Source organism: Pocillopora verrucosa, chromosome 1 (genome assembly GCF_036669915.1).
Source record: "Pocillopora verrucosa isolate sample1 chromosome 1, ASM3666991v2, whole genome shotgun sequence".
Taxonomy (NCBI): Eukaryota; Metazoa; Cnidaria; class Anthozoa; order Scleractinia; family Pocilloporidae; genus Pocillopora; species Pocillopora verrucosa.
In genome coordinates this window covers 671,768-699,492 of record NC_089312.1, presented here as the reverse complement: position 1 = coordinate 699,492, position 27,725 = coordinate 671,768, and the positions used below count along the sequence as shown (strand labels likewise).

General features: G+C 38.4%; 4 protein-coding genes and 2 long non-coding RNA genes across 15 annotated transcripts in view; 3 read left to right on the top strand and 3 right to left on the bottom strand.

The window, feature by feature from the left end:
* The window catches only part of LOC131785480 (GFP-like fluorescent chromoprotein amFP486), a 51,639-nt gene extending 39,864 nt beyond the window's left edge, over positions 1-11,775 (top strand). The window contains exons 1-5 of one of the 2 annotated variants that reach the window (XM_066173293.1): positions 9,525-9,682; positions 9,788-9,885; positions 10,185-10,403; positions 10,851-11,060; positions 11,559-11,775. In XM_066173293.1, the coding sequence (XP_066029390.1) occupies positions 9,665-9,682; positions 9,788-9,885; positions 10,185-10,403; positions 10,851-11,060; positions 11,559-11,691 (678 nt within the window). In that variant the 5' untranslated portion in view covers positions 9,525-9,664 and the 3' untranslated portion in view covers positions 11,692-11,775. Of the gene's footprint in view, positions 1-9,524; positions 9,683-9,787; positions 9,886-10,184; positions 10,404-10,850; positions 11,061-11,558 lie in introns of those variants that run through there. The other variant, XM_066173295.1, reaches the window with a different exon arrangement.
* On the top strand, positions 13-2,329 carry LOC131776863 (uncharacterized). Its single transcript, XM_066164734.1, has 2 exons — positions 13-36; positions 1,130-2,329. The coding sequence occupies exons 1-2, from the start codon at positions 13-15 to the stop codon at positions 2,327-2,329; spliced, it is 1,224 nt and encodes a 407-aa protein (XP_066020831.1).
* Positions 2,245-13,535, bottom strand: LOC136283848 (uncharacterized). Of its 9 annotated transcripts, none has more exons than XM_066173271.1 (10): positions 9,199-9,448; positions 8,434-8,542; positions 7,562-7,594; positions 6,901-7,012; positions 6,662-6,770; positions 6,204-6,307; positions 5,874-5,989; positions 5,643-5,712; positions 4,906-5,211; positions 2,245-4,795 (listed from the first exon to the last, which is right to left on the bottom strand). In XM_066173271.1, the coding sequence occupies exons 9-10, from the start codon at positions 5,061-5,063 to the stop codon at positions 3,013-3,015; spliced, it is 1,941 nt and encodes a 646-aa protein (XP_066029368.1). In that variant the 5' UTR covers positions 5,064-5,211; positions 5,643-5,712; positions 5,874-5,989; positions 6,204-6,307; positions 6,662-6,770; positions 6,901-7,012; positions 7,562-7,594; positions 8,434-8,542; positions 9,199-9,448; the 3' UTR covers positions 2,245-3,012. The 9 variants fall into 9 exon arrangements, with proteins under 9 accessions (XP_066029368.1, XP_066029365.1, XP_066029374.1 ...); XM_066173268.1 differs by having other exon boundaries at positions 6,919-7,012; XM_066173277.1 differs by lacking the exons at positions 6,901-7,012; positions 7,562-7,594; positions 9,199-9,448 and adding exons at positions 13,306-13,392; positions 13,473-13,535.
* A 4,258-nt stretch (positions 13,536-17,793) lies between these two features.
* On the top strand, positions 17,794-20,050 carry LOC131785475 (GFP-like fluorescent chromoprotein amFP486). Its single transcript, XM_066174768.1, has 5 exons — positions 17,794-17,952; positions 18,059-18,156; positions 18,456-18,674; positions 19,126-19,335; positions 19,834-20,050. Exons 1-5 carry the CDS (start codon positions 17,935-17,937, stop codon positions 19,964-19,966), a joined length of 678 nt encoding a protein of 225 aa, XP_066030865.1. The 5' UTR covers positions 17,794-17,934; the 3' UTR covers positions 19,967-20,050.
* LOC131785485 (uncharacterized) lies at positions 19,190-21,827 on the bottom strand. The gene is made up of 3 exons (XR_010719201.1): positions 21,577-21,827; positions 21,411-21,497; positions 19,190-20,952 (listed from the first exon to the last, which is right to left on the bottom strand). It is a non-coding gene; the product is annotated as an uncharacterized lncRNA (long non-coding RNA).
* A 3,244-nt stretch (positions 21,828-25,071) lies between these two features.
* On the bottom strand, positions 25,072-26,345 carry LOC136278231 (uncharacterized). Its single transcript, XR_010716261.1, has 3 exons — positions 26,177-26,345; positions 25,845-25,951; positions 25,072-25,630 (listed from the first exon to the last, which is right to left on the bottom strand). It is a non-coding gene; the product is annotated as an uncharacterized lncRNA (long non-coding RNA).
* Between the last annotated feature and the right edge of the window lie 1,380 nt (positions 26,346-27,725).

Below are 27,725 nucleotides of genomic sequence, written 5' to 3'. Positions count from 1 at the left end.
AATACTTACAATATGAAAATTGATAAGCTTGATGAGGTAACAATCCTCTTTGGTATTTCCGATAATATCCCTAGGAATTGTTTGTCAAATCACATAATCATTCTTGGAAAATATACCATTTATTCATGTCGTTGTAAAAATATCAAGCCGTCTGTATCCTTACTGAAGTCTAAAACATCTGAAACTCGGAGATTTGAATTTTTGATGGCAAAAAAGAATAAAAAAGAATATATTCATTAAAAAAAATGGGAAAACATGTTATTGTAACTCAATAGATGAGTATCGGGTATTAACAGTTATAGACGCAGTTGTATATACAGTCGTTCTACCAAAAAAGGAATTTGATGTAGAAGTATTTGTACAAATTAGGTTTATATTATTATATAACCACAACATAAATTAAATCTAGCCGACTGTGAATGTAATGTAACGCAGTATTTCGTAATTAGTGTTAGTGAGTAGCGTAAGCGTTAGTGTAATTAACTTTGTATTTGTTTGTATTATTCTAGTATTTGTGCTTTAAGTGAAAATACAAAAAAATGTTAAAAAAAAAAAAAAAAAAAAGATCGTTTTGTTTTGATCCGAATGATTGCACTTGAATTAAACTACTTCTTTATTATGTACATATTGCGTGTCATAAATAGTGCTCGTGTTCGTTTCTCCATCAGAAGATTCATCCATTGTCAAACTCAACACCCTGATTTTGCAACATAACTAACCAGAAGAAATTGTAGATCGGCAGATCGCCTCAGCTGAATTTTGTCCTTGCGGCGTGGAACGCGAACGGATGTTTACAAATTGTGAATGAACTATTGTCAAGAAGCAACCAATTGCGTGTCGTGTCTTGCTTGCTTTGGTATATTTATACCGCTTGTTCTCTTAACTTCACATCGCAAATACCGTACTATGTTAAAATACGCGAGCTCCGTTTGGGGGCGCGCGGCGCATGCAACGTTTACTTCTACTTGAAAAGACATGTAAGCTGATAAGTGCTTGGGTTTGATCCGAGGTTGATGTCTTTGACATGTTGCCCAACACACCGGAATACGTAGCGTTCCAACCAGATTTTCGTGGTCAGTTCCACCTCCAAGGAAAAGATTGATTGGTTCCTGGTGGCGTTCAAACCGAGTTACATGTAGTGAGCGAAACAGATATCACGGCGGAATCACTTTCCGAGTCGACGGCAACTGCCTCTAACCGAAATACTGAGCCAAACGATACTTGTTCGGAGTTAAATGCGCCAAAAAAGATCGAGGAACTGGAAGAGGAGGTGTTAAAACTTCGACAGGAAAACACTGAGCTAAAAAAGAAATTGGACGAGGTAGAGAAACAGAACGAGGCTATCTCGGCCCGACTATTTTCTCTGGAACGCTTTACATCAGACGCTGACATCAACTTTTATACTGGCCTTCCAAATTATGCTACTTTCCTCGCCTTATTTAACTTTTTGAACCCGGGTGAAAATGGAGAAAACATTCGTCCAAGAAGCACCTTAAAAGATGTGCCAGAGGATTTTTATGATGTGGACTCTGATGATGAAGAAAACATTTCACCTGCAAAGAAAGGACGCCCACGAAAACTCAAACCAGTTGAAGAATTTTTTATTGTCTTATGCCGCCTGAGAAGAGGCTTTTCAGAGCGCCATTTAGCTCACTTGTATGGTGTTGCCCAGTCCACCATAAGCAGGCTTTTTGTGCCATGGATTAATTTCATGTATCTGAAATTTGGCCAGGTTTGCATCTGGCCTCCTAAGTCAGTTGTTCAGGCAACTATGCCTGCAGATTTCAAAGAAAAATTTCTCTCAACGCGAGTCATTATTGACTGCACAGAGGTCTTTTGTGAAATGCCAAGCAGTTTGCTTTTGAACTCTGAACTTTTCAGCTCGTACAAAAACCATGTGACATTGAAAGGACTTGTCGGTATTGCACCAAGTGGAGCTATTACATTTTGCAGTCAACTTTATACCGGCAGCATCTCTGACCGCGAAATTGTTTTACGGAGTCGATTTTTGTCCCAATCCTTTGAAGATGGTGACTCTGTTATGGCAGACAAGGGATTTCAGATACAAGACATCCTGCCCCTTGGTGTGGATCTGAATATCCCACCCTTTTTAGGCAGTGATGCTCAAATGTCTGCCGAAGATGTTGTTAGGACACAGCAGATTGCAAGTCTTCGGATACACGTCGAAAGGGCCATCAACAAGATAAAGAACTTCCGAATTTGGAATGGAGTTGTTCCTCTGAGTTTATTTAGTGTCGTTAACCAAATGTGGACTGTTTGTGCTTTCCTGTGCAACGCTCAGGATCCACTCATATCTAATATCACATGATCTGCTAATGTTTATTGTTTTACTAAGCCAATGTTGTTGTTTTCATTTATCTTTAGTTAAAATATTTTTCAAACCAGTTTTGTTTTTGTCACTTTTTGTGTTTAAAACATGATATTTAGAAACATACAAAATCATAAATCAAACTGGTTTGAAAAATGCAAAACCAAAAATAAATATGAACCACAACAGTAAAATTGACTTGACGGCAGGGCTAGTTATAACACTTAAATGTCCTACTAACCTAAAAGTTTAGCATTTGCACAATGTCTGAACAATAACAAAACACTATAGACCCATGATGTTACATGAAACACATAAATATAAACCTAAGGTGGGAATGGGGGGGTGCTCCATTAGGGCTTATGGTGGACATGCAGCCAGCCTGTGTATGGCTTTTAGGGATTGTTTTGGGTTAAATTTCTTAAGCAGGGAACCAAAATCAGCATTCTGTCTGAAAGTCTGCAGGGTGGGAAAGTTTCTCTTCTTAAACATGGTCAGATTTCGAGTGTCTGAGCCACACCTCTCAACCCAATGATACATGGAGTACCCCCCCCCCCCCAGAATCCAGAGCCTCATGAACCTAATGATTGTATAACAGTAGTTAATTATTTTGATGTTTAAATGTCCCAAATAGGGGCTCACCATGTAGTAAACATGCATATTATAATAACAGTGACTTTGCCTTATGCTCTTGGTTCTCTAGCTGCTATAGCTAGGAAGTGTTTAAAATAATGCAGTTTCAATGTGTCCTTTAAATTGTTCCAAAATTGCACGTCAAATGGAATTCGCTCGATGCTCATTCCCTTACTGGTGTAGACGATGAAATCGCACCACTTTGCCCCGGTCACACCCATCAGCCCTTGCACTTGGACATAGTATTTATGGGTGCGTTTAAGTTTAGGCTTTCCATCGACTTCTTCCATGAAAAAGCTGCTATCAGAGCATGCATCCAGTGGGGTGACTAAGTACTTGGTTTCTGGGCACTTGACCTCAGAAAGACCAAATTGATCAGAGCATCCAGGATCAATAACCTTGCCATCTGGTGATGCACCCAAGTATGGGGCATCCATACTTATTACAAGTCCTGACTTAAAAACCTTCACTGACTTGTTAATAGAGGACATATATGTTTGGTATTGTTCTAAGGCAATTGGCTCATATTTAAGTCCATGATTAGTATATCTTGATGAAAAAGGCTTTGGATTTATAAGATTTTGTACTAAAGATTCATGGTTTCTTTTTCTGTCCCGTATAAGACCAAAATTGGAGGCAGTAAATCGGAATTTCCTTTCCAACTTCCATTCAGGGCACTCTGATTGGCTGCGTGTTTTAATTTCAATGCCATTCAGTTTATCTTCATCAACTTGCAGATCCTTTAACAGTGATTTTTCTGCTTCTGAAAGATCAGCAGGTATCTCAAACTGTTCATTAGACTGACTTGATAGGGGAAATCTTGGATATGTCACAATATGCTCACCATGGTTGGCAGGGTTTGCCCTTGGGATAGACGTGATGTCACAAAACACTTTGAAATTATCTTCGGTCACTGCAAGTTGATAGCTAGCATACGAGCCCTGTGGACTTCTGCCAAATTTGGTTTCTACTAAGGGAATAGAATCAGCCTTTGGGGTCATAATCTGTGCTAGGGCCATATTTGGGTTCAATTCTTTCAAGGTTGCCAATAGTTTCTCTTCATCTGCCTTTTGCCCCCGTATATTATTCCTTGCCTCATATAGTGTACATCTGACACCAGGTTCTCGAGCTGATGATCTGGGCTGCTCCAGGTAGGTCTTTGCTACAAGCACCTCCATTGCTGGTTGTGGATTTATAGAGTCTCCTCTTCCCTTCCTATGCCACCTCTGTAAAGAGGAAGTACATGCTTGCTTTGGCCGCATGTCTTCTTCGTTTTCAAGTTCATGGACAGTTTTACATTCATATAATGAGAATTTGCAAATCTTCATCAAGAGTGCTAATATATGGTTACAAAAACCAACCTTCCCAGCAACGCAGGAACATGTAGCATGTTTCACTTCCCCACTTAAAATGCACAATGCGACTTTCAAGTTGTGTGGGGCATCATTCTTCCGAAAACTGTGATAGCAGTGAGACCGGAAATAAAAGTAGTTGTCATCGCTTGCTGCGGAGATACCCTTCAAATATTCGTCATTCAGAAAAGTTATCGCTTTCCGAATACTCGTTGGCACTGAATGGGCTTTACTTGTCGGATCAATTCTTTTTCCAGACTTTGAAATGTGGTCATTCATTTCGGCGCGGGTAAAAAAGGGCATCCGCCGTATGTCTGCAGACCAGCCATCTGATGGGAAACTCAAAGGATGCTGAGTTGCGGCAATTCCGGAGTTGTCATCTTTGTTTTTATCCAAGCGTTCCTTGCGCTTTGTATATACGGGGTCAGGATCCGGATCTACTATATTTTGATCACAACCTTCTTTGATATATTCCTCAACCCTAAACAGAAGGGAAGATAAGATCGTTTTTAAACTTTGGTTACCGCAATTGCAATCAAGGCAAGCGAGGCGCGAAATCTCCGCGAATCGGTCGAAGTACGAGCATCCTACCTTTTCACTAATTGTGCTTTTGTTTTCAGTCCTTTCAATGTATCGCCCCTACATTTCAGCCAGAAACGAAGTTCTTCATTTTTTAGCGTGGCAGGCGATCTACCTCGAAGAGAAGCTCCAGGAATATCGTCTTCTGTGAGCGCACGTGAAGCAGCCATTCGTGACGATCAAAACACAGGGAAAAGCCGGCCTCACTGGCTAGCCTCACTAGCTGGCCTCACTAGCCTCGCTTCCACGCAACTAGCCCCGGGCCGCCCGAGAGGTCCGCCATATTTGCATTCGGTGTATAGTTCGTTCGTTTTTTTACTACAATAACAATAAATGTGAACCTCAATTTTTGAGGTTCACATTAAATCCGCTATGGAGTTGTAATGTCAAGAAACAATGTTAAATAAAAATGACAATGATGATTTTATTTAAGTCTCAAGGGTATTTAGCCAAGCACAAGTGCTCTTGACTAATAATTAAACTAAAAGAGACAACCCAAAATCAATGAAGTCAAATGTTGGTTTTCCATTAAAGGGAAAAACTAGAGTGCCTGGATAAAAAATCTCTCAGAGGAGATTAGAGAGCCAGCAAATCATACTGTGCTTTGTCTAGGAACAGATCCAGATTGGTGGAAGGTGGCTGCTCTCACCAATGTATCAACTCTGATACCCAAAAGGCCACAAGCACTTCCTAAGTAAGCCTGTTCATTAAGTAATGATCATGAAAGGCTAAACTAAAAATATACCTGCCTTTGTTACACTTGCTTCATAGGCATTCCAGGCAGGTTTCATCTGGGGCTACATCATGACATTTGCAACCCTAATGGGGAATGGAATTATCTCAAATTAAATTAATATTATCTTACAAAATTTTGTGTTTGCTTTGTTAGTGAAGACTGCTGCTTGTGTATTGCAACTGATGAACTTCAACAACTAAAAAAATGCTTATACATCCACATGTACACCAACACAAATACTAACCCTGATTGCATTGCATATAAAGCAAAATTCCACATTTACCCCTCGACCACCAAGTTGAAAATCAAGATCCCCTTTCTTTACCAAAAGAAGGATCAGTGTTTTGTAGTCCAATGAAACTACGATATGACAAAAAACAACAATAATAAAGAACTATGATGACATACATGTAGAAAAATAACTTATTGTTTAAAATATTGGTCAGCTACACTGATAATGGAAAAAAAACCCTCAAGTTTCAAAAAAAGAAAGTCAGCATCCCCCCCTCCCTTAAAAGATCAGGGTTGTTCTTGCAAACAACCTTTATGCGATAAACTGGCAGAAACATCTTACCATCAAATTCTACATTGAACTTGATGCCATCAACAAAAATTCCTTGGTTCTTGATAATTCTCTTTTGTTCATTCACATCCTTTAAAAGTACCTTCAGGCTTTCCCTATCAAAATAACATTAGGCATAAAGACAATCAATGAAACTTATTATTTATTGAGCTTGAGTTGGGGTAAGCTTCTTATATTGCAAAAGGGTTTGTAGTTTTTTTTTTCTTTCTGTCTAATTATGTGTGGGTATTTTTTTGTTGTGTGTGTGGGTGTTACATTTGTCAGATCTTGGAGCCACTGGAAAGCCAACATTACAACAATGAAAACTGTCATATACAAAACTACAGGCTTTCAGTAAGAAAAGCTTAAATGGAAAAGTGTCTATACTGTGGGTGGTAAACAGTTCATAACCATGCCAAGCAAAGGAGAAAAAGTATTTTGGTAACATAGAATAGAAATTGATGATGAACCTGTTTTCTTTACAATTGGCAATGGCCAATGGGTAAACAGACTTTGCACTCTGTATGCTGTATACAGGATTAAGACGGGCAACCAGACCTACCAACACCTGATTTCTACCTGATCATAAAAAAATAATAATAGAAAAAGTTATTATTTCATTCACATTCATGGGACCAAAATTATACACAGCTACACATTTACTCTGAGATAAGGTATTGTTCTATAGTTTATAAGAGCATACTTAAACCTGACAGTCTGTATTTACCACAAAGGGTCTTCCATCTATCTTGATCAGAAGTTTGAGAGTTGGTGAGCACACCTTATGCAGCCATGAACATCAATTATGCCTTTATGAGACTCTAGTGTAAAAGGAGTTAAGGGTAAGGGTAGTAACACCAAGGGTAGGGTGTAACATCAAAATAATACAAGATAAATAACAGGAAATAAACTGAAATGTGTCTTCGTGGATTTGTAGACTCTCAGGGTCAATTGTTCGTTCGAGGCTGGTTGCTTATTTGAGCATTACGTGTGAAAAGGAGTTTATAATTTCTCGATGAGAGCCGGCCGTCGATTAAGCGTCAAAAAAAAATTGTAGAAAATTTGGTTTTACAGAATATGTCGTTTATTTGCGCATTTAGGATTCTTTAACCTAAGAGGAATGTATTGGGACCAAAAAAGTGGAGAATTTTGGCGTTAGTTACCCTTTAGGCAACTCGCGCCGGATTTGCGGGCAAAGATATTGATATATTAAGCAGGAAACAAGATGTGTTGACAGCGAAGAAACTTCCTTTGTAACTGACTTTCGACTTCAAAATGATCAGCACGACAAACTTCATGTTTGGGGAGATTGTTGGAGAATTTAAGCAATGTCACTTGGAGAAAATTCAACTCAAATTAAGCAAGATTACCTCTAGTGGGTATCTTCCTTTGTTGTGTTTTAGCTAAAGAACGAAAACCGTTTTGTTAATTTTAACTACAGAAAACAACAGTCCGACCCTCTTCTATTATATATGGTAACTTTTAGTGATCTCACAGGTAGAAAAGAATATAAATTATGCGTGAAAACACAACGACGCTGCGCGCGTCATAAACAGGTTAAAACTTTACGGAGGCACCTTAAAAGTTACATAACCTTATGCAATATTACCTCATGCAATATTATGGAAAAATGGAAAAATCGACCGGCGACAGTTTGCACGTTACATAACCTTATGCTATATTACCTTATGCAATATTATAGAAAAATGGAAAAATCGACCGGCGACAGTTTGCACGTTACATAACCTTATGCTATATTACCTTATGCAATATTATAGAAAAATGGAAAAATCGACCGGCGACAGTTTGCACGTTACATAACCTTATGCTATATTACCTTATGCAATATTATAGAAAAATGGAAAAATCGACCGGCGACAGTTTGCACGTTACATAACCTTATGCAATATTACCTTATGCAATATTATAGAAAAATGGAAAAATCGACCGGCGACAGTTTGCGCGTTACATAACCTTATGCTATATTACCTTATGCAATATTATAGAAAAATGGAAAAATGCACCCGCGATAAAAAAAAAAAAAGAAGCAATGAATTCGCGCCATTTGGTGGTTTACAATTTTATTTTCTTTCGTGACAGGTGAAAAATTTGCTTGATACAAATTATGTATGAAAACACAACGCGGCTGCATTACATAACCTTATGCAATATTATAGAAAAATGGAAAAATCGATCCGCGGCAGTTTGCGCCACAGGTAATTTAAATAGGAATGGTACTTACCTTTGAACAATAATGACAAATAATCTTTTCGTGATTGGCACCATAGAAATGCTACGCAGGAACTCCATCAATCTGCTCAATTCGACCGTCTCTGACATTCACAATTTTTCTGTGGATCACAATATGAGACTAAACCCAATTAAATGTCAAGAGATGTTAATTAACTTTACGTCATATCCTAACGTTACTCTAAGACCATTAGTTGTAGACAACAACGGTGTAGAACGTGTATCGACTTACAAGATTCTAGGAGTCTTTATCGATAGCGACCTTAAGTGGAATAGTAAATAAATGTTGACTACATACATAAAAAAGCTTCCAAGTTTTTAAGTTTTCATTGTATTATAACTCGTTAATTCAGTAAGTTACTGCAAAAGAGATTAATAAACTGTTATTATCATTCTAACATTTCGTTATACAATATTACATTATGCAAGGTAGAATTACGTAACATTCGGCGGCATCTGGCAAAGTCTCGCCGGAAACGCTTAAAAATGAGGTAAAACGCAAGCAAGCGTTGAAGGCTTTCTTAGTTCGTTTCTTTCCTTTTTTAACTCTTTATTGAATTTAATGTTAAAACTGTCAACGATAGAAAACAATTGTGAGAAAGAAAAGGGAACCCTTCCTCAAAAGCGTGTTAAATAAGCGATAATCGCTTATGTCACAATTTAATTATCTCTTTTAGGCAGATGATCATCGAAATCTTTCGATACCTAGGAGCAACTTAAGGTTATAGTTACATAACTGATTAGCCTTGAAACTTACTCTGCCAGTCTTGCAGGCCAGAACTGTGGAATCGCTCGGTTCCATCGAGTTCCATTTCGGAAAAAGAAAAAAAAACAGTCTGTAATACTTCTTTAATTACATTATTAACTGATGTTAGGTATATTTAGAGTCTGTTTATGCCATATTGAACGTTCGTGCTTTACTAGGTCGTCATGAAAACAGGTCACGTGCAACGTTGTTATTTCCGGCAAAAATAATTCATAAGGCCAAAATGGGCGGACGGTCAAGGTTTAAAGATTACACGAACTGTCAGAAAAGGGTATAAATCTGTGTACACGTTATCCGGCACGTGAGACATATAATTAATCATTGTCTTTTTGGGTTGAGTGGCACTGTATAAATTTGGCAAACCAGGGAGGCTTACCATCAGTTTGGTGCAGTTACAGGACATACCTTCTAGGCGGTAACAGTGCTCGTTGCTCGGCTTTGCGAAGCAGATTTTAAGATGTCTCATTCAAAATGTGTAAGTGAATTGCAGTTTACATGGCTAATAGAATAGGCGGGTTAAGTTCCTCTCCAGAAAATCTTTTCTCCTGACGGTTTTTGATAATTTTCTTACAATATTCAGGTTTTAGCTGATACCATGAAGATGACATGGCTTATGGAGGGCTGTGTCAATGGTCATGCGTTCACCATCGAAGGAGAAGGCACCGGCAAACCTTACGAGTAAGTTTATGTGAAATAACGATCAACCTGTAAATTATCCTTTTGCGCGGATGCATTGCTGGTCTAACCAAAGCAAATTTGGTTATTTCAGTTATGTTTCCTGCGGCCGTTTGTGCCATCTGCGTATGGCTGTCTTGGATAAAGGGGTTTACAAATCTAAGCTTCATATAGTAACTCGTCCAGAAGTCATCGTACGCAAGTCACTTATGTGATGAAAACGCACCAAAATAGTCATATGCTGGTGATTTCATTAATGAAAGACTACAATGTCGAAAATCCTCTCCATCTGAATATTTCAGAGGCAAACAAACGGGGACATTCCGTGTTACAAAGGGTGGACCCCTTCCATTTGCCGTTGACATAGTGGCACCGACCTTGAAGTATGGATTCAAATGTTTTATGAAGTACCCTGCTGGTATTCCTGACTATTTCAAGCAAGCATTTCCCGAGGGTCTAACATACGACAGGAAATTAGCATTTGAAGATGGAGGGAGTGCCACGGCCACCGTGGAAATGAGGTGAGTAATTACTTACTATTTAACTGTTAATCAGCTTTTTTAACTTGCAGATTGGACAAAGATCTTTGAGTTATCGAAAACAAAAATCATTTAAATTTTCTTGCATATTCTGCAACGCTACACAAAGATTTGGGCTCGATGTGAAAAAGCGAAAATTCACGACGGATTTCCATGATGAATATCATCATGGAAGCTCAAAAGTGCTGTAATACAGCGACAACCGCTTGCTTTTAAAAAATTATTAGGCAACACTCAGTTTGTACAAATTGACCTAATTTTTTTACATTCGTCACTTTCTTCCTTTCAGGTTAGTTTTTCTTTTAACATAGTAATCTAACCTGTTGATTTAGAGGTTTTTATTCCATTAAAATCTTTTTACCTCGTAAGGTGGATTCAAAATGTATGTTTTATTCATTTTGCGTTCTGAAATGCTTCCTACTTTGACAGCCTCAAAGGCAACACTCTTGTGCACAAGACCAATTTCCAAGGAGGCAACTTTCCCATCGACGGGCCTGTCATGCAAAACAAGACTCTTGGCTGGGAACCAACCTCGGAGAAAATGACTCCTTGTGATGGAACAATCAAGGGAGACACTATCATGTACCTTTTGGTCGAAGGAGGGAAAATGCTGAAATGTCGATATGAAAACAACTACAGGTAATTACGTTGGCTTCGACTGCTGTGTACAGACTTGTATCTGACTTGATCTTAATGGGTTTCCCTCCCGAGTCCCCAAAAAGGCACCAACTGTTATGTAACTTTGCAGTATAAATTCAGTACATTGTTATGAAATTACGTAATAAGAAGCGGCGAACATAACTCATATATTCAGAAGCAGTGCACCCGACAGTTTAGAGTCACCTCCGAGGTTTGCACGTTTCTTCATTCGTCAAATTCGCTTAATTTCCGAATTTAGTGATCATAACTTTTCAACAGCATCGGATTACAAAACTGCAAAGCTGGATAAAGGTCCATTTGTGGACATTTCTCTGAAATTATTCTGATCGCTTACGATCATAATTACAACTCGAACGCGCTGTTTGGAAACTGTCTTCATCTTTGTGGTTACGAGGGCGTCGGAGTAGATGACTCAATATCTATACTTCCTATTTCAGCGAGAAATCACGGATCATTCTTGACTTTTTTTTCCTCCAGGGCCAAGAAAGTGATACACGAGATGCCACCGAGCCATTTTGTGGATCTTCGCCTTGTAAAAACCAACCTTGACAAGGAAGGTTTGAAGTTTCAACTGGAAGAACATGCCGTGGCAAGAGTCCTCGAGGTTTGAGGATTACTGGGTTTGTCAGTATCTGTGTGAGTCTCTCTTGTACAAAAACATGAGATGAATAAAGAAGAGCGTTTTCAACCTCAATTGTTCGTCGGTTTTACATGTCTTTAAACTTTCGATTGATTTTGAGGAGTTATGAAAGGAAACGAACCAAATCCCTGCTTTTATTATTCGTTGCTTGCAGAGAGGGCGTAAAGTTCGCTTCACAGTTGTCAAGGCCCAAATTTTTCCTACATTGACCTATGATAATTACGTAATTTTGATTTCAACTTTATTAATCATTCAAATCTGAAAGAAGATATTTGAGAATTGGTGTCAAAAAGAAAATTGCAGCTCAGCTATCCCAGAAAATACTTCACATTTCGACCTCCAAACACTTTCCTAAGAAAAAATAATGTGAGTTAAAGAAACTTAAAACTTCCTACACGTAAACACTAAATTGATTCATGTAGTTCTCCATGAATAAACTCTTCCCTTACTGGACTTATTGAGCGAGATGACCTGCATTGTTGAGCCAAGAATCGTATCACCTCAATAAAGTCAATTCACAAATTCCTCGCTTTGGCCAATAAGATTTTAAAATTTCGAACAAGGCAAAAACCTCGAGTATGAAATATAGGATATTACATGGCCGCACGGAGATAAGAAATTTGTCTTCCAGTCTTATTGCACGAGTATGCGAACATGTTTTCTGAAACTCATTAACAATGCATAAGGCCTCATTTGAGTCACATGGATACTCCTTGATACTCGGTAAAGAACAGATCCAAATACGCGTGATTAGATATCCAAACTCACTTGTTAGGATATCCAAACACGTGTGTTTGGAAATCAATTTCCAAAAGAATGCAGTCCTTGAACAAATGTTTATTGACTTCCAGGATAAGAATAATCATTCTTTGCAGTTGACATTAACGTTTACATTGCAATTCAAGAACATTCCAGAATTCAGCTGATCTAACATTCCACGCACACTGCTTTCACCTTCCAAAAGTTCACTGCTAGTAATCGTGGTTTCCGTTACGCTACTAGAAGCGCAAGGTCCAAGTAGTTTAGACACTTTAAGATATAGTGTCTCTGTAAGAGCGGTCCGGTCGATTTTGCTTGAGACACGGATTTCGCTCATTTCTTGTGTGTTATAAGACATTCATGTACCTATACTAAAACCACAATCCGTTTGATCGGATCTCTGTATTTTTCACAGTTTTACGGAAATTAAATTTCACTCGAGAGAGGCTTGTCGTGACACTTTTCAAGACTTTAATTTAAGACAACTTTGGAGGAAAATTTACAAAAAACTACGGAACTCTTAAAGAAACAAATACCACAGCCATGTATATTAACTCTATCTTATCTATCGAGGCGACTTTCGTGAACATCACGTTTCAGCCAAGCAAACAGGAAGACTTGAATGACACCTTTGACACCTTATCTGTTCGCTTAAGTCACACACGCGAAAACCGATCAGATTCAAGGTAAATTTTTGAAAAAGTGAGGCGTTCTTAACTGATCCAACTAGCATAGCTAGGAAGTAGGTGCCACAGAAAAGGTAATTACGGAAAAAAAAACTGTGCGGCCCAACTCTACGAAAACTTTATATCTCCGTGAACTTACCTAATTTTCGGCAATCTCCAAGTTTGGCTGCCATTTTGAGGGACTTGTAAACATGAAGCGTAGCCGATAAAAATCAAGCAGGTAGATCTAAAACCGTCAGAAATACATTCAAATGAACTTTACTTTCAATTCAAGCCGCAAAATTTGAAATTGTTCGTTAAACTTACCATTCCTACATTCTCATGCGACCATTTCTTCCGACACTAGTCCTTTTTACAGTTCCTGGCGCCATATTGGATTAGTAACCGCGCAAACACGATAGCGAGGCTGCCGGTTACCCGATTCTGGTGTTCGAGTTCCCCTCGTCGATTCCACCGTAAGAAATAACCTGTGCCACTTAAGCTTCGACTCGAATGTCAAGTACGAATCAAATTACATAACTGCTTCATATTCGAGGCAATATCACGCTGGTATTTTGATTTTCGGATCGACAAGAACGATGATTAGGAAGCGATCGCCACACCATAAACAATGGTGACCTCTGACAAGCTGCTGAGTGAAAACAGTATAGCACGGGGTGGGGTGGGTGGCGGGCCTATCGTCATAAGATACTCAAATACATGCTTAAAAAGCTTTAGGAATCCCATTCTAAACAGTGAAGGCATGCTTCGTGGTATAGACAACTTTTGTTTCATTCTCATAACTTTCTCCTTTAAATTAGAACTGGTATAATTAAGTTATTAACAAGTCTCTGTAAGAATCAAATATTTTTGGAAATAAAACATATCAAACTCTTTCCCCAGCGCGACGAATATTTGTTTTTCTCGGTTCCAGGTGTACGCGACCACTAACCCTAAGTAATAAGTAATGCACATGCTCTCCGTTGCGAATTTTCAAAATGGCAAAGCGATTTTACAATAAATACTTAACATACACCCCCGTTAGAAAGGCGAATCCACGATAGAAAGATACAAAACTGTATGATATTGAGATCAGGGAGGTTGTAAAAATCAACAAGAGAGGTTGAAAATTCATTACGTTGGCTGTAGCACATGCTTCGATGGATGGACACCATTCAGGGCCGATAGAGGATCTGGATATTTTCCGTTTGTTCGTAGCGAAAAGCTATTCATTCCCTCGGAAAACTCTCTAGAGGATAGAAAAGAATCGTTCCATGGCCAACTTGTTCGTGAAATAAAGAAAAAGCTTTGGTCTGGACGGCGAGAGGACCCTGATATAAACATAGACCTTAATGTTGACCAATATATTTTGATGAAAGGTCTTGGGAGTGTTTTTCCCGGCGTTCGTCAAAGAGGGAAGATGGTTTACCAGTTGGAGTCAAATAGGGTGCCTGATTCATATCTGGGGCTGAAGTGGGATGAAAGAATTTTAAATGTAGCTGGAGATTTTGCCTATGTTATTCCAGGAACTATTAAGTATTGGCTGGGACAAAGAAGTCCAATCATTGAATACAAGCTCATCATTGTAGGTGTTCTTAACCCTTTCATAACCTGCTGCCTCCAGGAACTGAATCCTGTTTTTCTTCAGAAACAGTTGTTTGAGGGCATCAACCCCTTTGTGATTTGTGGATCTGAAGAAATCTTTAAAAGCTCTACTATTGTATTTTTCCAAGCCTTGCTGTGTGTAATATGCTATGTTCTGATAAAGTTACAGGAACTCAGGAACATGATAACATAGTGCATGCATGTAGGGAGTGACATCTTTTGCTTGGTAAACTTTGAGAAAGTGCTCAAACCATGATTTGATATTTCTTTGCAGTTCAAGAATACCCTCTTCAGATGTAAAATCTAGCTTCAAATCACCAATTATGTCCATAAATTTAGCCCAGATCACTTGTATGTCTTTGTTTTGACTGCAATGAGGGACAAGCATAGGTTGGAATGTTTATATTCTGGAAGAGTTTCAACTTTTCTGGTTCAGTAAGATCTCTATATTCCAGCTTTTTGCTCTCTTTGTTGATTTTAAAATTAAAAGTGATTCCCATACTTTTGATAAATTCTTCATAACATGCTATGTGTTTATATTTATCCCTTGGGAATCCATCAGAGGTTTTTTTTTCTCAATAGCATCACTTCTTCTCAGCTGTCTTATGAACAAGTCAATCAAAGCATCTGAAATCCTCAGAAAAAAATGTAATGTATCTATGATGACATGGTCCATAGATATAAAATCAAATAATGGTTGCGCCTTACAGTTTAATTTCTTTCCAGTGGAAAACCTTGCTATTTTGGTGACAGTTTTAGCACCAAATTTGGGGTCATTAATTGACTATGTTTTGCTTGTGTCCCACCGTTGCTCCCTGGGACACTTGCACCACACACAAGCATAATCGTCATTTGCCCTGCCTAAACCACATACCAGTGCTAACAATTTCAAATCTCCATCTAAAAAGTATTCAATTTTATAGGTGCAATTATTTGCACTCATCTCCTTTAAGTTTGACATTTCCATTTGAAGGTCTGCTAGACTGTCTCTCAGATTATCATATGTCTCTGTAGTTTTTATAACAGCAAGTATATAATTTCCCTTCACACCCATTGCCACATCCTTTTCATGGAGAATAGTAAAAGTGAAGTTGACAACTGTAAGCCCCTTTCCAATATTTGTAGCATCACCACTAAGCTTGATCTTAATAGTTTCTCCATCATTGATTTCTCCATTCTTCTGAAGCCTAACAATGTGCTCTTGCAAGCTTTCTGCAAATCCTGACTGAACACCTTCATCATCTCCTGGTGTTGGTTTCAAGTTCCATTTACTGTTTAGCTCATTAATTTGCTTCTTGATGGAATATATATTGGGGAGATCATTAGCCTTAATGGCAATTTCATGCCAGGCCTCATTTGAAATAATGAATTTATCTTTAAGGTAGAGCCACATATTTATGTTATCAATGTCATCATTATTAAGGGCCTTTGGGTCAGACTCTGTAAATGGCAGCTCTCCCTCTCCAACAAGATTGAAAGTTTCATATTGATTATTCTCAGTGTTGAGGACTTCAATTTTGGTTGCAACAAAACTGTACAGCCCAAGAAAGGAGAGTGTAGTTTGGCAACTACTACTCTTTTGATGGTGCTTGGAATAGTCATTAAACTTCTTCTTAGCTAAGCCTCTACCTTTTTTGTAAAAAATTTGGTTTTACACAATATGTCGTTTATTTGCGCATTTAGGATTCTTTAACCTGAGAGGAATGTATTGGGACCAAAAAAAAAGGGAAAAGTTTGGCGTTAGTTACCCTTTAAGCAACTCGCGCCGGATTTGCGGGAAAAGATATTGATATATTAAGCAGGAAACAAGATGTGTTAACAGCGAAGAAACTTCCTTTGTAACCGACTTTCGACTTTAAAATGATCAGCACGACAAACTTCACGTTTGGGGAAATTGTTGAAGAATTTAACCAATGTCACTTGGAGAAAATTCAACTCAAATTAAGCAAGATTACGCTAGTGGGTATCTTCCTTTGTTGTGTTCTAGCTAAAGAACGAAAACCGTTTTGTTAATTTTAACAACAGAAAACAACAGTCCGACCCTCGTTTATTGTATATGGTAACTTTTAGTGATCTCTAAGGTAGAAAAGAATATAAATTATGCGTGAAAACAGAACGACGCTGCGCGCGTCATAAATAGGTTAAAACTTTACGGAGGCACCTTAAAAGTTACATAACCTTATGCAATATTACCTCATGCAATATTATGGAAAAATGGAAAAATCCACCCGCGACAGTTTGTGCGTTACATAACAAGGTAGGGTCAAGGTCATTCTAACATTTCGTTATACAATATTACATTATGCAAGGTAGAATTACGTAACATTCGGCGGCATCTGGCAAAGTTTGTAAGAAATTCTCCGCCCTAAATAAGGGGTTCGCTTGAGATCATTTTAATAAGTTTTAAAAATAACTGACAGTGGTAACTCGCCGGAAGGGCTTAAAAATGAGGGAAAACGCACGCCGGCGTTGGAAGGCTTTCTTAGTTCGTTTCTTTCCTTTTTTAACTCTTTATTGAATTTAATGTTAAAACTGTCAACGATAGAAAACAATTGTGAGAAAGAAAAGGGAACTCTTCCTCAAAAGTGTGTTAAATAAGCGACAATCGCTTATGTCACAATTTGATTATCTCTTTTAGGCAGATAATTATCGAAATCTTTCGATACCTGGGAGCAACTTAAGTCTATAGTTACATAACTGACTAGCCTTAAAAATTAATCTGCCAGTCTTGCAGGCCAGAACTGTGGAATCGCTCGGTTCCATCGAGTTCCATTTCGAAAAAAGAAAAAAAAACAGTCTGTAATACTTCTTTAATTACATTATTAACTGATGTTAGGTATATTTAGGGTCTGTTTATGCCATATTGAACCTTCGTGCTTTGCTAGGTGGTCATGAAACCAGGTCACGTACAAAGTTCTTATTTCCGGCAAAAGTAATTCATAAGGCCAAAATGGGCGGACGGTCAAGCTTAAAAGATCACACGAACTGTCGGAACAGGGTATAACTCTGTGTACACGTTATCCGGCGCGTGAGACATATAATTGATCATTGTCTTTTTGGGTTGAGTGGCACTGTATAAATTTGGCAAACCAGGGAGGCTCGCCATCAGTTTGGTACAGTTGCAGGACATACCTCTTAGGCGGTAACAGTGCTCGTTGCTCGACTTTGTGAAGCAGATTTTAAGATGTCTCATTCAAAATATGTAAGTGAATTGCAGTTTACATGGCTAACAGAATAGGCGGGTTAAGTGCCTCTCCAGAAAATCTTTTTCTCCTGACGGTTTTTGATAATGTTCTTCCAATATTCAGGTTTTAGCTGATACCATGAAGATGACATGGCTTATGGAGGGCTGTGTAAATGGTCATGCGTTCACCATCGAAGGAGAAGGCACCGGCAAACCTTACGAGTAAGTTTATGTCAAATAACGATCAACCTGTAAATTGTCCTTTTGCGTGGATGCATTGCTGGTCTAACCAAAGCAAACTTGGTTATTTCAGTTATGTTTCCTGCGGCCGTTTGTGCCATCTGCTTATGGCTGTCTTGGAAAAAGGAGTTTATAAATCTAAGCTTCATATAGTAACTCGTCCAGAAGTCATTGTACGCAAGTCACTTATGTGATGAAAACGCACCAAAAGAGTCATATGCTGGTGATTTCATTAATAAAAGAATACTATGTCGAAAATCCTATCCATCTGAATATTTCAGAGGCAAACAAACGGGGACATTCCGTGTTACAAAGGGTGGACCCCTTCCATTTGCCGTTGACATAGTGGCACCGACCTTGAAGTATGGATTCAAATGTTTTATGAAGTATCCTGCTGGTATTCCTGACTATTTTAAGCAAGCATTTCCCGAGGGTCTAACATACGACAGGAAATTAACATTTGAAGATGGAGGGAGTGCCACGGCCACCGTGGAAATGAGGTGAGTAATTACTTACTATTTAGCTGTTAATCAGCTTTTTTAACTTGCAGATTGGACAAAGATCTTTGAGTTATCGAAAACAACAACACTACACAAAAACAACAACACTACACAAAAACAACAACACTACACAAAGATTTGGGCTCGATGTGAAAAAGTGAAAATTCACGACGGATTTCCATGACGAATATCATCATGGAAGCATCAAAAGTGCAGTAATACGGCAAAAAATTAACAAAAATTAATCAGACAACACTTAGTTTGTACAAATTGACCTAATTTTTTTACATTCGTTACTTTCTTCCTTTTAGGCTAATTTTTCTTTCAACATAGTAATCTAACCTGTTGATTTAGAGGTTTTTATTCCATTAAAATCTTTTTACCTCGTAAGGTGGATTCAAAATGTATGTTTTATTCATTTTGCGTTCTGAAATGCTTCCTACTTTGACAGCCTCAAAGGCAACACTCTTGTTCACAAGACCAATTTCCAAGGAGGCAACTTTCCCATCGACGGGCCTGTCATGCAAAACAAGACGCTTGGCTGGGAACCAACCTCGGAGAAAATGACTCCTTGTAATGGAACAATCAAGGGAGATACTATCATGTACCTTTTGGTCGAAGGAGGGAAAATGCTGAAATGTCGATATGAAAACAACTACAGGTAATTACGTTGGCTTCGACTGCTGTGTACAGACTTGTATCTGACTTGATCTTAATGGGTTTCCCTCCCTAGTCCCCAAAAAGGCACCAACTGTTATGTAACTTTGTAGTATAAATTCAGTACATTGTTATGAAATTACGTCCTAAGAAGCGGCGAACATAACTCATATATTCAGAAGCAGTGCACCCGACAGTTTAGAGTCACCTCCGAGGTTTGCACGTTTCTTCATTTGTCAAATTCACTGAAATTTCCGAATTTTGTGATCATAACTTTTCAACAGCATCGGATTACAAAACTGCAAAGCTGGATAAAGGTCCATTTGTGGACATTTCTCTGAAATTATTCTGATCGCTTACGATCATAATTACAACTCGAACGCACTGTTTGGAAACTGTCTTCATCTTTGTGGTTACCAGGGCGTCGGAGTAGATGACTCAATATCTATACTTCCTATTTCAGCGAGAAATCACGGAGCATTCTTGATTTTTTTTCCTCCAGGGCCAAGAAAGTGATACACGAGATGCCACCGAGCCATTTTGTGGATCTTCGCCTTGTAAAAACCAACCTTGATAAGGAAGGTTTGAAGTTTCAACTAGAAGAACATGCCGTGGCAAGAGTCCTCGAGGTTTGAGGATTACCGGGTTTGTCAGTATCAGTACGAGTCCCTCTTGTATAAAAACATGAGATGAATAAAGAAGAGCGTTTTCAACCTCAATTGTTCGTCGGTTTTACATGTCTTTAAACTTTCGATTGATTATGAGGAGTTATGAAAGGAAACGAACCAAATCCCTGCTTTTATTATTCGTTGCTTGCAGAGAGTGCGTAAAGTTCGCTTCACAGTTGTCAAGGCCCAAATTTTTCCTACATTGACCTATGATGATTACGTAATTTTGATTTCAACTTTGATTTCAACTTTATTAATATACTCTTCCCTTACTGGACCTATTGAGCGAGATTACCTCCATTATCGAACCAAGATTCGTATCACCTCAATAAAGTCAATTCGCAAATTCCTTGCTTTGGCCGATAGGATTTTAAAATTTCGAGCAAGAGAAAGATTTCGAGTATGAAATAGAGGATATTACATGGCCGCACAGAGATAAAGAAGTTTGTCTTCCAGTCTTTCAAAATATTGCACAAGTATGTGAACAGGTTTTCTCGAACTCATTAATAATGCGTAAGGCCTCATTTGATTCACATAGATACTCCTTGATACTCGGTAAAGAACAGATCCAGACACACGTGATTAGATATCCAAACACACGTTAGGATATCCAAACACGTGTGTTTGGAAATCAATTTCCAAAAGAATGCAGTCCTTGAACAAATGTTTATTGACTTCCAGGATAAGAATAATCATTCTTTGCAGTTGACATTAACGTTTACATTGCAATCCAAGAACATTCCAGAATTCAGCTGATCTAACATTCCACGCACACTGCTTTCACCTTCCAAAAGTTCACTGCTAGTACTCGTGGTTTCCGAAACGCTACTAGAAGTGCAAGGTCCAAGTAGTTTAGACACTTTAAGATAGTGTCTCTGTAAGAGCGGTCCGGTCGATTTTGCTTGAGACACGGATTTCGCTCATTTCTTGTGTGTTATAAGACATTCATGTACCTATAGAAAAACCACAATCCGTTTGATCGGATCTCTGTATTTTTCACAGTTTTATGGAAATTAAATTTCACTCGAGAGAGGCTTGTCGTGACACTTTTCAAGACTTTAATTTAAGACAACTTTGGAGGAAAATTTACAAAAAACTACGGAACTCTTAAAGAAACAAATACCACAGCCATGTATATTAACTCTATCTTATCTATCGAGGCGACTTTCGTGAACATCACGTTTCAGCCAAGCAAACAGGAAGACTTGAATGACACCTTTGACACCTTATCTGTTCGCTTAAGTCACACACGCAAAAACCGATCAGATTCAAGGTAAATTTTTGAAAAAGTGAGGCGTTCTTAACTGATCCAACTAGCATAGCTAGAAAGTAGGTGCCATAAAAAAGGTAATTACGGAAAAAAAACTGTGCGGCCCAACTCTACGAAAACTTTATATCTCCGTGAACTTACCTAATTTTCGGCAATCTCCAAGTTTGGCTGCCATTTTGAGGGACTTGTAAACATGAAGCGTAGCCGATATAAATCAAGCAGGTAGATCTAAAACCGTCAGAAATACATTCAAATGAACTTTACTTTCAATTCAAGCGCAAAATTTGAAATTGTTCGTTAAACTTACCATTCCTACATTCTCATGCGACCATTTCTTCCAACAATTCAAACACTACAACTGGTGTTCGAGTTCCCCTCGTCGATTCCACCGTAAGAAATAACCTGTGCCACTCAGGCTTCGACTCGAATGTTAAGTACGAATCAAATTACATAACTGCTTCATATTCGAGGCAATATCACGCTGGTATTTTGATTTTCGGATCGACAAGAACGATGATTAGGAAGCGATCGCCACATCATAAACCATGGTGACCTTTGACAAGCCGCTGAGTGAAAACAGTATAGCACGGGGAGGGGTGGGTGGCGGGCCTATCGTCATAAGATACTCGAATACATGCTTAAAAAGCTTTAGGAATCCCATTCTAAACAGTGAAGGCATGCTTCGTGGTATAGACAACTTTTATTTCATTCTCATAACTTTCTCCTTTAAATTAGAACTGGTATAATTAAGTTATTAACAAGTCTCTGTACGAATCAAATATTTTTGGAAATAAAACATATCAAACTCTTTCCCCAGCGCGACGAACATTTGTTTTTCTCGGTTCCAGGTGTACGCGACCACTAACCCTAAGTAATGCGCATGCTCTCCGTTGCGAATTTTCAAAATGGCGGACAGGTCAAAGAGGGAAATAAAGAAGCAAAGCGATTTTACAATAAGTACTTAACATACACCCCCGTTAGAAAGGCGAATCCACGATAGAAAGATACAAAACTGTATGATATTGAGATCAGGGAGGTTGTCAAAATCAACAAGAGAGGTTGAAAATTCATTACGTTGGCTATAGCACATGCTTCGATGGACGGACACCCTTCAGGGCCGATAGAGGATCTGGATATTTTCCGTTTGTTCGCAGCGAAAAGCTGTTCATTCCCTCGGAAAACTCTCTAGAGGATAGAAAAGAATCGTTCCATGGCCAACTTGTTCGTGATATAAAGAAAAAGCTTTGGTCTGGACGGCGAGAGGACCCTGATATAAACATAGACCTTAATGTTGACCAATATATTTTCATGGAAGGTCTTGGGAGTGTTTTGCTCGGCGTTCTTCAAAGAGGGAAGATGGTTTACCAGTTGGAGTCAAATAGGGTGCCTGATTCATATCTGGGGCTGAAGTGGGATGAAAGAATTTTAAATGTAGCTGGAGATTTTTCCTATGTAATTCCAGGAACTATTAAGTATTGGCTGGGACAAAGAAGTCCAATCATTGAATACAAGCTCATCATTGTAGGTGTTCTTAACCCTTTCATAACCTGCTGCCTCCAGGAACTGAATCCTGTTTTTCTTCAGAAACAGTTGTTTGAGGGCATCAACCCCTTTGTGATTTGGGGATCTGAAGAAATCTTTAGAAGCTCTACTATTGTATTTTTCCAAGCCTTGCTGTGTGTAATATGCTATGTTCTGATAAAGTTACAGGAACTCAGGAACATGATAACATAGTGCATGCATGTAGGGAGTGACATCTTTTGCTTGGTAAACTTTGAGAAAGTGTTCAAACCATGATTTGATATTTCTTTGCAGTTCAAGAATACCCTCTTCAGATGTAAAATCTAGCTTCAAATCACCAATTATGTCCATAAATTTAGCCCAGATCACTTGTATGTCTTTGTTTTGACTGCAATGAGGGACAAGCATAGGTTGGAATGTTTATATTCTGGAAGAGTTTCAACTTTTCTGGTTCAGTAAGATCTCTATATTCCAGCTTTTTGCTCTCTTTGTTGATTCTAAAATTAAAAGTGATTCCCATACTTTTGATAAATTCTTCATAACATGCCATGTGTTCATATTGATCCCTTGGGAATCCATCAGAGGTTTTTTTTCTCAATAGCATCACTTCTTCTCAGCTCTCTTATGAAAAAGTCAATCAAAACATCTGAAATCCTCAGAAAAAAAATGTAATGTATCTATGATGACATGGTCCATAGATACAAAACCAAATAATGGTTGCGCCTTACAGTTTAATTTCTTTCCAGTGGAAAACCTTGCTATTTTGGTGACAGTTTTAGCACCAAATTTGGGGTCATTAATTGACCATGTTTTGCTTGTGTCCCACCGTTGCTCCCTGGGACACTTGCACCACACACAAGCATAATCGTCATTTGCCCTGCCTAAACCACATACCAGTGCTAACAATTTCAAATCTCCATCTAAAAAGTATTCAATTTTATAGGTGCAATTATTTGCACTCATCTCCTTTAAGTTTGACATTTCCATTTGAAGGTCTGCTAGGCTGTCTCTCAGATTATCATATGTCTCTGTAGTTTTTATAACAGCAAGTATATAATTTCCCTTCACACCCATTGCCACATCCTTTTCATGGAGAATAGTAGAAGTGAAGTCGACAACTGTAAGCCCCTTTCTAATATTTGTAGCATCACCACTAAGCTTGATCTTAATAGTTTCTCCATCATTGATTTCTCCATTCTTCTGAAGCCTAACAATGTGCTCTTGCAAGCTTTCTGCAAATCCTGACTGAACAACTTCAGCATCTCCTGGTGTTGGTTTCAAGTTCCATTTACTGTTTAGCTCATTAATCTGCTTCTTGATGGAATATATATTGGGGAGATCATTAGCCTTAATGGCAATTTCATGCCAGGCCTCATTTGAAATAATGAATTTATCTTTAAGGTAGAGACACATATTTATGTTATCAATATCATCATTATTAAGGCCCTTTGGATCAGACTCTGTAAATGGCAGCTCTCCCTCTCCAACAAGATTGAAAGTTTCATATTGATTAGTCTCAGTGTTGTGGACTTCAATTTTGGTTGCAACAAAACTGTACAGCCCAAGAAAGGAGAGTGCAGTTTGGCAACTACTACTCTTTTGATGGTGCTTGGAATAGTCATTAAACGTCTTCTTAGCTGGGCCTCTACCTTTTTTTCCCCATTTGTAATCACTTTTTGGCCAACTGAATAAATTTGTTATTTTAGAAGGCCCCTTTCTTCTCAGCTTTCTCGAGAGCTTCTCGGGATTTTTTATCCACTCGCAATCGCTTTGCCTTCTCCTGTACCAACGATTCTTCTAATTTTATTTTTTCTCCCCTCAACTGGCTGTTCTCATCTTTAAGCTGATGTACATCAACCTCGTTGTAATACACCTTAAATCGATACCGAGGGCCCGTTTCCAAATTGCTAAGAAGTGCAATTAATTGCCACGATTACTAGCTTTCTTGACAGCGAAAATGGCTGGGTGGTAATAAAAAAATTAAGAACGATCCGTGATTTTCTCGTGGAAATGAGATGTGTAGTTATTGAGTCTTCAACTTATGTTCTAAGCCTAGGTAACAATTTCTTAACAGTGCGTTCGAGCTGAAATCATGATTGTAAGCGATCAAAATAAAATCTGAGAAGTGTCCACAACTGAAGCTTTATCAAGCTTGGCAATTATGTAATTCGATGCTATTGAAAAGTAATGATCACAAAATTCGGAAATTTTTAGCGAATTTAGGACAATGAAAGAACGAGCAAATCTCGGAGGCGACTTTCAACATTCGAATACACTGCTTCTAAATATATTTCGCCAACCCATAGTTTGTCCTTCAACGATGCATGTGTCACCCAACAGTCATTTTCTCATTTAGTTCAGACAATATTTCGATCGACTCTTTCGTCGATAGGTAGCGTTTCAACCTCAGGAATGAAATTCATATTTCTATGGAATAGTGAGAATTTCCTATCACTGTCAACACCTTCAAGAAGTTAAGTTCGCCGCTTCTTATTACGTAATTTCATAACAATGGACTGAATTTATACTACAAAGTTACATAACAGTTGGTGACTTTTTAGGGACTCGGGAGGGAAACGCATTAAGATTAAGTCAGATACATGTCTGTACACAGCAGTCGAAGCCAACGTAATTACCTTTGATTGTTTTTATATCGACAATTCAGCAATTTCCCTCCTTCAACCATCAGGTACATGATAGTGTCTTCCCTAATTATTCCTTCACAGGGTGTCATTTTCTCCGAGGTTGGTTCCCAGCCATGCGTCCTGTTTTGCATGACAGGCCCGTCGATGGGAAAGTTGCCTCTTTGAAAATTGGTTTTGTGCACGAGAGTGTTGCCTCTGAGTAAAACACATTTCAGAACGCAACATGAGTAAAACATAAATGAGCAGCTGTGTAAGAAATTTTTTATTCTACCCACAGGCAGCCCAAGCTGTGATAAGATCATCTTGCGCAATAACAGTCATGGCGGAATTATAAGAGTTTGTATGGGAATATGTACGACCGCTCTAAGGACTGAACAAATACGTCAATTTCTCAATAAAAATACCTCACCTTACTTCCACAGCGTATCGCCTGTTATCTGACCGCTTACTTTGATGAAAAAAACCCATTTTGGCGAGTTGTCCATTTCGGGGTTTTCCACGTACATAAGAAAAGCCCTTACGTACATAAAAAGAAAGGGAGACAGACGAGTGACAATCCTTGTAATTATTTTTCGAACCGCTACCTTTGTGGGTGATATTCAACGTTTCAATGAATTGGCAAGTTAAGGCCGAAATCGTTTACAAGGCGGAGTTTTACGATGACATGGTTTAGTGTAACGATAAGGTTTGAAAACTTGATTGATCGAAAAAAGAGTAATCACCGAGTTGCAATTCGCTTACTTGCTTTGAATGAGACATCTTGAGATCCCCTTTACAACCATAGACGTTACCCTTGGCTAAGCGGGAAGAGCATTTACGCGGCTATGAAATGCAGTGCCCTGAGACTACAAATGACCCACTTTGACACTTTCCTGAATTCTGTTTTGTCTTGTGCTATCTAATGCTCGACTTAAAGAAACCAAAACCACTTAAATGCACCACTACGTGCACCAGTTTGGAGGATTCAACCCTAAAAAAATTTACCCGTTTCCGCCCCGCATTATGTAACCATAAGGCAAATTATACAACTACGTGATGTATCTGTCGAAGCTGGAGTTGAACAAGTCTGCTACGTGAATAATGTTTTGATAAGAACGCCTCATCATACTGCAAAATAAAGGGATTTTTGTCTTTACAAGTATACTACAGGTATGTCTAATAGACAAAAATAAAAACGCCTTATCATACGGCAAAATAAAGGATATTTGTCTGTACAAGTATAATACAGGTATGTCTAATAGACAATTTCAAAAAGGTGCGTGACGGATTTTCGTTAATTGTACCGCTGCGATCCAGTTTCTAAAAAAGATTCTTTATTTATCTCTTGTCTAGACTTTGCATGATATTGCTGTTACTGTTTGGTAAATTCCATTTCGGTCTTTTAATTTGGTTGTTGTTTTTATCCGATCTATCATCAAGGTTCTTCTGAATACTCCGTAAATTTCACTTTTACGCTAAAAATACTAGGATTACTTTTAAAAAGGTTTTTAATCCTAAAATTTTTTTTGGAAATAAACAGAAAGTTACAACAGCAAAAAGTCTTTGTGCTATTCAGCAGTCTCCGTAAAAAAAATAAAAAAGAATAATTCTTGGACATTTCCGGAACGTGAAAGAAGAGTTTCGTTCACGAAACCAGATGGCGACCTCCCATAATCCGCGACAGTACTTAGCGCTCAGTCACGCTCACTCCAGAACCGATGGGCCTGAGGTCACAATGATATACACCGGACAAAATCTAAAGTCCAACACTTTTCGGCATGGACTAAACATATCTTTATAAGTATATGATTCGATAATGGTTAGGAAGAACAAATTATGGGAATATATTTTTTTTTTACAGCTGTTTAGAATGGCGTGCAAATAACCTGCGACTCTGAATACAGAGAACCGATCCGTCGCCTTTCAATTATTCAACCTTCATTATTTAATTTTTCACTTCGTAGTTCATAGTCTCTAAATGGTGGCCTATGTCAGACTGGAAAAAAATTTTTTTTTCGCTGGTAAATTCCGGCAGCAGCCGAACAGGGAGGGCGAAATTGTTACGTTCAGGTCTTGACACGACGCTTTTCACTACCTTACACACGTGTGACGTATCACATCAAGTGACCTGGATTGAAACGTTTTCAAAATGGCCTTTAAGGATAGCAATCAAACAATCTTTATTGTACTCAGCAGGTAATTTAGTGTTGACAACTGAGTTGAAAACGTAAATTGGCCACCGTAAAGAGTAAAAAAAAGCTGACGTTTCGAGCGTCAGCCCTTCGTCAGAACGATTCTTTGTACTCACTCT

Excerpts from the sequence above, each read along its gene's own strand:
- LOC131785475 (XM_066174768.1), top strand. Across the intron at positions 18,675-19,125 it reads ACGGCCACCGTGGAAATGAG|CCTCAAAGGCAACACTCTTG; the intron begins GTGAGTAATTAC and ends CTACTTTGACAG. Across the intron at positions 19,336-19,833 it reads CGATATGAAAACAACTACAG|GGCCAAGAAAGTGATACACG; the intron begins GTAATTACGTTG and ends TTTTTCCTCCAG.
- LOC136283848 (XM_066173277.1), bottom strand. The coding sequence starts at position 5,063 with ATGGCTGCTTCACGTGCGCTCACAGAAGACGATATTCCTGGAGCTTCT. Across the intron at positions 4,796-4,905 it reads AAAGCACAATTAGTGAAAAG|GGTTGAGGAATATATCAAAG; the intron begins GTAGGATGCTCG and ends CCTTCTGTTTAG.
- LOC131776863 (XM_066164734.1), top strand. The coding sequence starts at position 13 with ATGAAAATTGATAAGCTTGATGAG. Across the intron at positions 37-1,129 it reads AAATTGATAAGCTTGATGAG|TTACATGTAGTGAGCGAAAC; the intron begins GTAACAATCCTC and ends GTTCAAACCGAG.